This window comes from Stegodyphus dumicola, chromosome 8 (genome assembly GCF_044657685.1).
Source record: "Stegodyphus dumicola isolate Sdum_Otavi_A_Nest chromosome 8, ASM4465768v1".
Classification (NCBI taxonomy): Eukaryota; Metazoa; Arthropoda; class Arachnida; order Araneae; family Eresidae; genus Stegodyphus; species Stegodyphus dumicola.
Genome location: NC_140775.1, coordinates 187,450,127 through 187,463,782, shown reverse-complemented (window position 1 = coordinate 187,463,782; position 13,656 = coordinate 187,450,127). Strand labels below are relative to the sequence as shown.

Here is a 13,656-nt window from a genome sequence, read left to right as displayed (position 1 = left end):
AGTCAATGTGTTAAAGATTTTGAAATAAGTCAATATAATTACTTTTCACTATAACAAACGTTTTAAAGAACTTTGTGTTTTTGAAAAGAAAATATTAAGCACATTCTCATATCAAAAATAATAAAAGCATGGGGTTCTCTTGTTATTATTAAACCAAGGATTCTCAAACAGTAAAGAATTTATCCAAGTTTTGATGTTTATCAATATTTTCTATGCTTTTTGTTGCTTAACTTGTATTTTAACAAGTTTTAAAATAATCTAGATCTAAATGAATTCATGTATTTTTGGGGTTTGGGAAAGGAAGGTTGAATGTTCTAACAATGGTGAAATGAAAGTAAGAGACTAATAAAAATAATCAAGATCTAAAATGAATTCATGTGTTTTTTTTTTGGGGGGGGGTTGAAAAGGAAGATGGAATGTTCTAACAATGATGAAATGAAAGTAAGAGACTAATAAGATTGAGAACCACTGCATTAAACTATGAGATTCCTTTAGTTCATTAATTACTTTATAAGTTTTAAATAAAAGCTTCTTCAGTAAAAATTTTTTATTATTTTTTAATTTAGTTTAACGAATACATTATCAATCAAATTATTTAATTAAAAAACTATTTTTCAACAATACTCATGCTTCCACAATTTTGTTATGTCAGTTGTACTAAATGTTAAATTATGTTAAGATCTCAGATAAAGCTCTATTTAAAAGACTTTTTGGTCCTGATCTATCTGATAGCACAAATAGTAAAATTTTGAGTATTAATTTGTTCACTTGATGAAGATATGCATGAAAATTCGTTTTAACATTAAATTTTAAAAAATATTATCCAATTTTGACATCATCACTTCACCACATGGTATTGCCATCCTTAGTGAGTGTTTGTGCAAATTTTGAGCTCAATAGCTTATCAGAGTTTAAAAATGGAAGCCGAAGGTTTAGAATGTAATGATATCATAACAATGAAATTATGTTTTCAAGCGACAGTCCCCTTGTGCTTCATACTGTAGTTTTTTTTTTTTTTTTTTTTTTTTTTTTTTTTTTTTTTTAATGTAGAAATTTCTAAATGTCTTTTTATCATTCTTATTTTAAAAGGCCGTGAGGAGTTTGTTTTATAATCTGTGAATATTTCAAAATTTTGCAACCAATACATTTTTAGATGTTGAAATCTTAAAATGATGGACATCAAATTCCCCCCCCCCAAAAAAAAATTGTACACTTTTCACAAATTCACTAAAAAATCTTAAATTGTGTTAAATTTTTATTTAAAAGTTACTCCTTCTTCATCTGATGACACAAACAGTAAAATCCTGAGATTTTCAGTTCATTCAGACATCAAGATTGGTGTACAAAATCATTTCAGCACTAAATTAAAAAAAAAAAAAAGAGAGAGAGAGAGACAGAGAGGCTTCATTGTACTGCCATTTACAATTACAGCGTGCCCAAAAATTGAACTTCACAGCTTACCAGGAAGAAGTTTAAAAACTGATAATGTTTTAACCATAACGACAAACACCACGAGTGAGCTCTGTAAAAGCTTTTGGATGGTCCCATAGCTTAACTATGGGATTACAGTTTAGAATAGCATTATTAGCTAAACTCACATTTACTAAAATATGGCCTGAACAGGTTATTAAATTCATTAAAAAAATTTAATCAAGAAAAAAACTAATTACACATTCACTTTACTTCAATATTTGATTCAAATGATTTTGCACAATATTTGAAAGCATCAGCATCGATTATGAATAACATGATACAGTCAAAAGTCGTTAATCCGGACTCGTCGGGACTTCGGCGATTCCGGATTATCGATTTTTCCGGATTATAGATCATCAGTTTAAATCTGGTAAGATGGCATGCAGAAATTACAAAATTAAAAATATGAAACCGTAATTTATGAAATAAAGAACAATTATGATCTAAAGGGTATCAAAATTTACAAAAAGAAAAAGCTTAATATTTATTTGTTTACTTTATTAAACATTTCCTTCAATGTAAGTTGCTTCATTTCATGTGATAATACTTTCTCTTTAATTCTATTAAACAGACATAATTTCTTGTTTAGTTACAAAGTTCTGCTGTTCAAGTCCTATAATTGCTGTGTTGAGAATACCGACTAATTTGTCAATCGAAATGTTTTTGTTTTCAATAACCTCTGGGTCACTTTCTTCACTATCGGAAGCGAATTATAATGACGAGGAACTTGATTTAAATCATATCAAAGACCGATATCATCGAGATGAAATACTACACTTAGTACCGAATTATAAACCAAATAAAATAAAAACATCAGCTCTGAAGATAAGGATAGTGCTGACAGATCAACTTCCAATCCGCAGCGTGAAATTGATAAACAGATTTCGGATTTCAAAACATACTTTCGCTTTGTAGATACAAATTACATATTAGTAAATATATATCGGAAATTCTATTTGACATAATCTTTCTAATCTATCATAATCTAATAATGACGTTTCTGCCCCCCCCTCTGCCGCAGAGCAGCGTGAAATTGATAAACAGATTTCGGATTTCAAAACATACTTTCGCTTTGTAGTAAATATATATCGGAAATTCTATTTGACATAATCGAAAGTTCAAGCTTACTTTTGTAAAATTGCTCTAACAGTCTGCAAAAAATAATAAGCCGAATCCAATTCGAAGATTAAGGAACAACGCAATCTGCAACATTAACTGAATTAGATAACTTTAGCTTAGCGTATAACTCCGTTACACATTAAACGCGCATGCGCACAAACATATTCGCAGCTGTAAGGGTCTTATGTGCTCTCGTAAACGCCTGTGCGCATGCGTAAATGCGACGCATGCGCAGAAAGTTTGTAGCTTTGAGGTCCGGATTATAGATCATTCCGGATTATGGGTGTCCGAATTAATGACTTTTGACTGTATATACAAGGAAGAGGTAAAAATAATTTTTAAATATCAAAAACATAATAATTTCAATATGAATAGAAATACCCAGGAAAAGTTATACAAATGCCTACCTTGTTAAATATTTTAAAAGCTCTCATGATTAAGGATCGACCTTTACGTATCATAGCAATGCTTGAAAAACTATCACCTGTAGAGTTATCACAAAATAAGCCATTAAATATGTTTTTGGTTAATTTTTCTATGGTCTTCCTATGTGGTTCGCTCTCATTATCTGGTTTAGCAAGGATTCTCCTTTCTTCATCTTCAATGTCCAAAAGATGGCTATAAAGCTTTTCAATGTCCAACAACAGGCGTCGATACCTCATAAGACTCTGATTGGTAACGACTCTCCCTTCATCATCTTCCAGAGGACGAGCAACTTTTATATCCAATACTCTTCTCGGAAAGTTCACACTAACAGCCTGGAGCTTTCCCAAAGATCCCTCAAATTGAGCTAAATAAAAATTTTAAAAAATATATATATAAATGAAATATTTTAAGTTCTGAAAATTCAAGTGTATATCTAGCACTTTTTAGCACTGATTTACTTTTTACTTTGCAATTTTGAATAATACATAAATTTTACTTTTTAATTTTCAATGAATTCCTAAACTTTTTTATGTCCTGTGAGAAGATTCTCACAGAGCATTGAAAATAAAATTAAGAGTGCACAGAATCTGATTACCATGTAAGTTGTATTATGGACAACCTGTTTAAAAACTGAATTCTTATTTCTCCAGCCAGAATAAGGTGCAGAATCTAAAATCTGAAGTATAATATTTAATCAAACAGTATTACTGAGGCATACAGTCTCTTAGTATGAAGAGGCCCATCAGTGGCAAGTGATAAAGTTTCTAAGCACTGGTTTGACCTTGGATCCAATCCTGGTGAACAGGTTGACTGCACCGTTAGTTTTCATGGTTTTCCCCATGCATAATGAGGATGTCAGTTTCCTTTAAAAATTAATAAAGGTAATAAATAAGTAATACCTCCATAAAGGTATCCCTCCCCACAGGCAGATAGCCCTCGAGTAGCTTTGCCTCAATCAATTACGGTAACCTAACTCTTCATATGACGTCTTCAATGCACAGTACTGGCAGATTTGTCTTAGTGATGAAGAAATCATGGATGTAATAGCTGTGGAGGTTGTTCATTAGTTCTGCTCAGTTACTATAGCAACATACCAATCTTTGGTTACATACCAATCTTTGGTTACATCAACATATCAACTTTTGGTTGACCAGCGACTGTTTAATTCTTCGGATGGCTGTTTGATTTGTTTGGAGTTTCTTCCACATTTGAGAAATTATCAAATGATCAAAGCCAAAGAAAAACAATGACATCTTAGACTGTCCTGATTCAATATGCAAATATAAATATCATCAAAAATTTGTCGTATGAAAGCTATAAACACTTTGTACCAGCATTTAAATAAACATTCTCAAGCCTTTCAGAATGATGGCATTTTCAACAACTCCCTAATTAGCATGTAACATAACAATATACTGCCATCTACAACTGCAGTAGTTTTTAACCACTCAAATTCAACTACACATTTTGAAAACTGCTAATTTGCATTGCATGCATAACTTCTGGAAGCCACTATAGTTACAACCACACTATTCTTTTATGCTTTCTCCTATGCTCCTTTGCTTTTTCATTTGTGCTCAAGATTAACCCATCTTTACATAATGTTTCCTGTTCTAGATAATTCATGAAAATTATCATTAGGCATTAATTAACAGAAGCTACATCTTAATTTCGTCTTAATGAATGTAAAGAACAGCCCTCAGTCAGATTACAAGTATTCTCATTTAACATTCTGGGCACATAAGGAAATACATTTTCATTTCATAATCATTTATTTCAAATTTAATTTTTACATAACACTCATAACTGAGTGGTGTATGATAATAAATTACTAAATTTACATCATAATTGAGGCAATTCAGATCATTTTAGGGAAAGCTTATAACTTGGATGTCCACAAAATTGGATATCAAAGAAAATTAATGATAGAAACTTAGAGCCCAATGGAAAAAAAATTTTTAAAAATACAGCAAATTTCACAGAACATCCCAAAGACTCAGCACAATTGATAACTATAAGCGATTTCTATAATGAACTCTGTTAACAACACATAGATACAGTTGATGCAATTACTTTATTCATATATGTTTAATGACAACAGGATCAATCTAATGTGGAGATGAGTGGTTAAATCATTATGGGAAAGCACACTAGAATTGCTTGCTGCAGGAAGGATGCCTCCATGTAGGAGTTCCTGAAGGAAACCAGATAGTATTCATGGGGTAAAAAAAACATATGAAAACCACAGCTAGCCTATTCTTGCACTCTATAAGGTCTTTTTAGAAAAAGCTAAAGACCTTTAAAGAATCTCGACACAATAAAATACTTATAATATCAAAATTAGGCTTCAGGAGAGACATAGAATGATCTGTTTAGCAGCATCCAAGATTCACTGATGATGGACTTCTTATGATACCTTGAATTATTTTATATAAACGATACTCTTAATATATAATTTATTTAAAATTAAGCATTTAAATTCATATGATCACCCTTTCCATCCTTCTTTTGAATGCATCATAATTAATACAACATAAATTCTTCAACTCAACTATTTTCTGCAAATAACTGATAACCATTAAAGTAAGGCAGGGTTTATACATTCATCTTTAGAAGTATTTTAAATACAATAAAGTAAATAGTAAAGATTTATAAATAACTTAATTCAGTGTAAAAAATGCTTTACGTAACTTACTGGGAACATATGTTTTGCTTTCATGCTTAGTTGTTTCAGGCAGAATGAGTTCTGGAGCATCACCCCCACCTTTTGTTGCAGTTTCAGAATATTTTTTCTTACACTTCCTTGTTAACTGTGTCTGAAACGGAAAAAGAAGAAGAAGAACTTACTCAAAGATTTACCTTCAAGTAATACAAAGCACACAGTAATCATTAAAAAATTAAAAACAGATAAAAATCAACAAATTCAATGCTTGTTCATAATCTGCTTCACATAACATGGTGTGTTAATTTATATGCTTTGTTTATGTTTTCATACAGATTTAGAATGATAAAGGCATATCCCAAAATTAAAGCCTTAGGGTTCCTTCGAATACTTAGAAAGTCTATGCCCACCAAATTCAGAATATTATTAACTGTATATTTGGTAAAGAATTGTGAAGTGACAACAGTTTAACATAAATGAAATTGCTATGCCTGATGTGCTACTAGGTAGGTAATGCACTCAACAATTTTTGTCTAATCCGCATCTAACTGATAAAATCATTTCCAACACAGCTCACTGCTTCAATGGGATAAGCACCCCAGCAGCAAGGCTAAATCTATCTTGATGTATACCAAGCAAATTTTCCCACTAAAAATAAAGCTAAATGCATTCTTTGGGGGGTTGAAATGCAGTGAGTGCAATATACCGGGTGTCTCAAAAATGTAGTGACAAACCTTATGGAAGGTAGGGCACATCAAAGATTGAGAAATGCATAGCAACCCACGACTGGAAATGTCTGGGGTAAGAGATGAGACACAAGAGATTGATTAATTTGAAATATTTATTGGACATTATGAGTACATATGGCATACAAGTTGAATACAGCTCTAATGTTACAACAAATGCTCAAAGTTTGCACCATCAGACACCAAGCATGCCTGATACCAATGAAACATAGATTGCCAAACACAGTCAAAATCATTGGGAGTTGCTTTGATTGTAGCAGCACAGACAACACCATCAGATCAATTTCAGGCTCCTCGGGACTACAGAAAAAAATCGAGGCTCAATAAATCAGGCAAGCATGGGGCTCGGGGAATTGGTCCATCAATGTGGGAATGACCTGTTCAAATGCCTACAAATGGCTAGTCCAAAATAAGCAGCTATCCAATCATGTTGGAACCACATGTTGCGACTCACATTTGCTGGATCATCATCAAGTAAGCCAGGAAGAACCTGCTCCAGAATGATCCACTAATTTGTGGCGGTCATGTGGGACTAAGGGCGGACTAAGCAATCACCGACCTAACCTGCCCAGACCTTTATTGCGATGCGATGTTGTGCCTTGTGGTGGTACCCAACATCGTGGAGTTACATTTGAAATATGGATGAATTAGATGAAAATTTTACTACAGTAATACCTTGGTATATATTATTTAACCATTCTAGATCCTTGATGTATACCACGCAAATTCGTTCAATAAAAATAAAGCAAAATGCAGTTTTAGAGGGGGAAATCCTATTACTATTACCATTTAATACTAAAATCAAAATGCTGTGGTTGAAATACACAGGGTGTCTTAAAAATATAGTGACAAACAATTGTGCACATACATTGTGCTAACTGAATTTGCCATCCCTATTGAATGTGACCTCTTCTTCAGTGGACATAAGCTGAAAAATTCACATCTTGGGCACTTTGTTGCAGATACCATTGTGTGAAATGCACATGAGCAGGATGATCACCGAAGAGTAGTAACTGAACCATTTGGAGATGAAAGGTATATAAGGACTCAGAGTTTAAAACATGCCACACATTGCAAGACACTCTTAAGGCAGAGGGAATGGTATGTATGTTAGTGTTGGAATTAATGCCCACGGCATCCAACCCACTTCCTTCTATAACGACTGACTGCATTGATCGTGGCCTATTATTTCTTAATGACCTGTACCTTCACAAATTTCAACATACCTATGCAAACATATTCTGGTGTAATTGATGTCTGTCTGGGAAGTATTCCTAATAGAGTCGCTCAGCAGCTCGGCCATTGCCCTCAGGTATTCTATACACTAAGCACATGTCTGCAAGCTCACTATTCGTTATACCGTTCCATACTTTTCGTATACTAGCTAGTGCTCGAACGACGAAACCCTCAATTTCCCCTCCACTGCTTTCATGCAGAGCACCACCTAGTAGCATATGACGACGTTTCTGGTCATGGGTTGTTATGCAATTCTCAATCCTTATTTGTGCCCTACCTTTCCTAAAAGGCTGTCGCTACATTTTATAAACACCTCGCATATTGTACATATATGAAGCATTGCACATGACACTGTATACATAATTTTTGTTTCTGTTATCTAGATCAAAAGCAAATTTTGCAACATACTCCAATATTTCTAACCTTTTGAAATCGATTTCACCCCTTTCAAAATATCAATTTAATATAGCATCTTTGCTTTCCACAATCATAGATACCATACAGTATTCTGATATGCAATAGCCAAGCTTCAGATATGCATACAATCTTCATATTTTTCAACAATCCCTTTTTTAACTCCCGTGGTGATCCTAACAACTTTCTTTGTTAGGAAAGGTTTCTTTGTCTCATTATATGACATGTCTTGTTAACTTTCTTGAAAGTCACTGTCAATGAACTTATAAAATATTTCAGTTGAAAAAACACAAAATCATTTGAAAATTAAATTATAGCACACATTGTTTACTAAACAGGTGTACTGACACTCATGGGCAGATTGATGTTTAGTGTTCAGTTGATTAAGGACACTAAGTCTATCTGCCTAAGGGCAAGGATGCCTTCATGGAGGACTTTCTAAGAGAAAACTGGCTCGTATAAACATTAGACATGGAAAAACCATGAAAAGACACATGCAGCCAAACTGTTCGCTTGGTACTGAACTCAAGTCAGAACTCAATTATCTCAAAAGAGGTAACAAGGATAGTGCATCCAATCATGGCTCATTGAACACAAGTTGTATTTCAAACAAACATTTACATGTCTAAAACGTATATTCAGGTATCATTGCATTTTATTTTTGGTGAATGCTGGCCATGGGAAAGCCAAAATGATGTTATAATTTACTTACATTAAAAAGCTTATATCATTAATGCATCATCAAATGCACTAAAATGGCAAAAAATTAATCTCCCCCCCCCAAAAAAAAATAAATGTATTTCAACTTCTACAAAAGATGGGCTAAGATTTGTTTCTATGACAACAGAAGCAGTAGACATTTTATTATTTTATAGGTGTTCTTGTACATGAAAATTTATTTTAAAATCATATAATAATTATTTTTTAAGCATATGAGGTCACCTGACTAAGATCATGGACCTTATAAGAAATAGACGAACCCAAATGGCTTTTCTCCTTCTTTTGACGCATTTCCGGTTGTCAACCTTGATCACATCCGGAGGAGTAGAAACTTACAATAGTTGGCAGCTATTGCAGTGTGTTAATTGTCAAGAAAAAGTTGGTTGTAGCACCTCATTTCCCAAATTAGAATTTTTAGTTATTTTTATTTTTAAAACTGAGATTGATTTTAAAAAATTTAGCATATTTATCAAGCATAATTAACGTTTCAAATAATTATAAAGCTGTTGCACGCTTTCAGGCTTGGCTATTTTTTTAGCTTTTCCTATGCTGTAAGGAAATTTGTTACTACTTTTTTTCGAAAATAATATTTATAATCTAAACTAATAGAAAATTTCAAACAAAGAATTTTCTCTTATAACTTTTATGCTTTTTATTGGTGTAAATAAGTAAAAAATACTAAAATACCTAAAAATGAATTTTTTAAAGTTTTTGCTTAAAATTCTAAGTTGTGCTGCTTTTCTAAGATTATAGGTGAATATCATAGCATATTTTTTATAAAGGAGTTTTATTTGAATTATGTTTCACAATACATCATAATGATAAACACTTTTAATACCTTAATAATTTTTATACATTTATTCTAATGTCACATTGTAAACTGTAATAATTGATTGTGCTAACATTTTATAGTGCTTATTTTTTTAAATTTAATTCTAGTTCTGCGTAAGAGTTTTTTATTTACTGTGAATTTAATTTATTAGCCCAATCGAGAAAGGCTATTAGTTTCGAAACGGCATTTTGCTCTGTTTCATTATAAATGTCCGTTTCACTTTGCAAATTGTTGCCACCAAATATTATGTCCTTGTATTATATTTAAAGAAGTTTAATAATAATAATCTGCATGAATACATGTATGCTTCTCGCATTGGGAAAAAGGGACGGTATCTAGAGCCATCAAATTTTGAACAACGTTATCCCCCCCCGAACAGCCAAATTTGTTTTAATCCATTTCATATTTTGTAAAATTTTAATGAATTTTTGATTAAGAAACTCAATGAGTTCAAAGCAAGCAACGGCAACACTGTACGGAAAATAACATTTTTATCTCCAGCACGGAATTTCTAAGATATCCTGTTTTCAAATATTTTGTGATACTGCTGTTGAAATGAATTTTGTGTGGTTTACATGCGAAGAACATGATATTCAATAAATAGAGGTAACAACACAAAGCGTTAAAAAAACGTTCCTTTGAGCGTTTGCGAAGAACATGATATTCAATAAATAGAGGTAACACACAAAGCGTTAAAAAAACGTTCCTTTGAGCGTAATATAAAATCTGAGTGCTTCCAGATTTTATTTATTTATTTTGATTACACTGAGAAAAGTTTATGCTCTGAATTTTATGAATTATTAAAATAAATAAACATCATATGATGTTAATAATCATATGATCAAATAAATGATCATCTTGTAATGTTACAATAATTTTATAAACCACTTCCTGAAAATGCACATAAAATTTAAAAATATATATATCAGATCTTGTTTAACTTTGCTTTATTTGTTTCAAAGCTTCAGGTACTATCATTCTTATTTAATTTTACTTTATTTGTAATCAAAAGTAAGTTCATAAATTTTGTGTTTACAGTTTTTACTGTTTTACCAAAGTAAAGATGTTTATACAAGAATTACACGTGAAAAGAATGTGCCAAATGCAGTAAAAAGTGCTTTAAAGAGATATATTAATTCTTATTTGAAAAAACTGCAACTTTCATAATTTCATCACTTATATGCAACGTATGACATTTAATAATTAAAAACAATTATGTGATACGAACGCCATAGGTTTCAGTGTTAAAGTAAACCAGATCGTCCCTACTCTTTCTTGTGGACACGTGGGTGAGGCGCACTCCGCCCACTGGGTTAGTCTATCTCTTATAAGGTCCAAGACTAACATTCATTACCCTAACTACATTCCAATTTGAAATGACAGCATGGTAATTGATGGAATCTGATAATTTGCTCTCTCTTCTACTGCAAATTAATTACCTTAACAGGACTTTTTAATTAATGAATTTTAAGTATTGCTACTCAGCAAAAACACTATAAATATAAATGCCAATCCTTTTTTTGGATTCAAATACGAATCCATCAGTGCCATGGTAAATCTCAATTACTCATTATACTAATTATGATACCAATCCTTTTCAGTATACAACGCTGGATACCTTGCTTGGTCTCAACATATTTTAGCAACATGAGAAATTAATGGAGTGTTAAATAAAATTCACTCCAGAAAACTTTCTAAAGGTGATTAACTAAACAGAAAAAAGTACATACAAAAATTCAGTACAAACGTCAAGTAATCATCTTTCTATCATTAAGAAAACCCAAAACAAACATATGTATTACATACATAGTGTGTTTAACCGTTCGAGTGACACGTGTCTTTGCTGTTTTCCTGTCCCAAATTGCCAAGATTAGCTTTTTCGCTTGTCTTATTTTCCGATTAAAAATGCCATGGAGTACTATTGCCCTGTTTCCTGCTCTTATACGATAAGTTGTAATTCTTTCAATTCAATATTGTTCTGACACCTTTCTGAGCATAAGTACAGATATCAGTGTCTTTAAATAACATAAAAATATTGCAGCTTTGCAGCCTAGAGCTGCTGGCACTTTTCGAACGGCACAGAAGAAGTGCAAAATCGCTTTTTGTAACTCAAAGGATTAAGTAATTAATCCAATAAAATGAAAAACATAAAGTTATAAATCTTACAGTGTAATAATATGGAACTCAAAGGATTAAGTAATTAATCCAATAAAATGAAAAACATAAAGTTATAAATCTTACAGTGTAATAATAATCTTCTACATAAGGATTTTCAAATTTTAAGAGTAACATTTGGATTTTCACAAGCCATTCTTTCTCTTTTTGAGTCATCAATCCAGCATATTCATCTTCCGTTTGATTATCAACAGCATGAGAACCATCACCGTATTTATTATACGATGCAATGATATGCTGGCTCCTGAAATATATACATTTTTTACAAAAGCAAAAAAATATTTAAAATGCAATTAAAAGTGAAATTCAAATGCTCAAAATAAAACAGAAAAAAATCTTACTCATCATCTTGCCATGGTAATAATCTTACATTATTAGGATATCTTCCATTTACAACGGCAGGATATCTGGAAATAATTCTTACATTAATTCATATTTTAAAATCAAAGCAGACAGCATACAGAGCTTATTTACATAATATAAGGTTACAGAGGGCTTCTTCATACAATTCAATACTTAAAATGGCACTTCTTTACTCATTATAAAAGAAATTCTCAGAACATCAAGTTGTCGCAAGAAATTTAAAAATTGAAGACACTATTCACTATGCACAACTATACTGTGAGGGTTTCACCCTTTTATCTAACAGCTAAATGTGTAGGAACCTTGTGAACAGCTAAGCGACTAATTGCTTTAGTTCAGGAACAGAGACATAAAATTCGAAAAGGGTTCATTACCATTTACTTCTCAAAATAAGAGTTAAACAGTCGGTCCCTTTCCCAGGGTGCACAGCAAAATCTCCACTTGGGCTTGAATTCAAAGTAATAAGAACTAAGACTTAACTAAAGAGATATAGCCGAAGCTATCAAAATTCTAAGTACTTAGCCCTTAAACATTAAATACGCTAGTGAAGCTATAAAGGGCCAAGAGTATTAATAGCTTAGACAAAAGGCAAACGTGCACTAGTCAGAAACTCTGAGGCTGTCTCCCGAAGTCAGTAAAACTTCAATTTAAATACCGCTCTTCCTCATTCGCATTAAATGCAATTCTAAAAACACATTTTGGTAGGAAATTGTAAGCTGAAATTAAGGAGGACAGAAAAGGTGCTTTAACTATTTATAGAAAGGATAAACCTTACAATAGACACAATGCATTTACGAAGTTTTAAGACTTTTTAAAAAAATTAAATTTTAGTAATGTTCTAAATATGTCAGTTGCTTTTCTTACAACATCTTTCTGCTTACACACAGAATTTTCAATACAATTAATTGTTTGTAATCCGTGAATATCAACTTCCGTGAATATCAACTGTCCCAAATTTAAAACATAGAACAGCAGAGAATGGAAATAAAGTTTTGTTCAAGTGAAAAAAGCAATAAGGACTTTTGAAATGCCAAGCATTACCATAATTTAATGTTTTTCATTCCTACTAATTATTTCATGGTGTATATAAAGATGATGATGAAGAATCTAGATGGGGTTGCCTTTCATGACTTTGAACAGATGAGAATATCAGAAAAGCTCCATAATTGTTGCTAAAATACTGTTGTAAGTCTCTTCAGAGGTGATAAGCTTAATACTGTTCTGTGCATATGGGTTTGTAATAGACTGAATACACACAGCTTTGATGATAGGTTGATAAATTTTAACAACAGAAACATTTCAGAGTTCTGGAACATTCCACAAAAATTCCTGTATAGGTGTTCAGAGTACCACAGAGCACAATCATTGGTTATACGTCAACTACTAAAAACGCTAAACACAATGTAAGCAAAGCACATCTAAAAAGTGAAACTAACTCGGAGATATCTCAATACACTGACTCGTACTGAATTAACAACCCACAACAACTG

General features: G+C 32.1%; 1 protein-coding gene across 2 annotated transcripts in view; it reads right to left on the bottom strand.

The window, feature by feature from the left end:
- Positions 1–13,656, bottom strand: part of Patr-1 (Protein associated with topo II related - 1) — a 64,704-nt gene that overhangs the window by 9,113 nt on the left and 41,935 nt on the right. For both annotated transcript variants that reach the window (XM_085822826.1, XM_035361462.2), the window contains 4 exons: positions 12,145–12,210; positions 11,870–12,047; positions 5,714–5,834; positions 3,000–3,382 (listed from right to left, as the gene is read on the bottom strand). In XM_085822826.1, the coding sequence (XP_085678952.1) occupies positions 3,000–3,382; positions 5,714–5,834; positions 11,870–12,047; positions 12,145–12,210 (748 nt within the window). The remainder of the gene's footprint in view (positions 1–2,999; positions 3,383–5,713; positions 5,835–11,869; positions 12,048–12,144; positions 12,211–13,656) is intronic.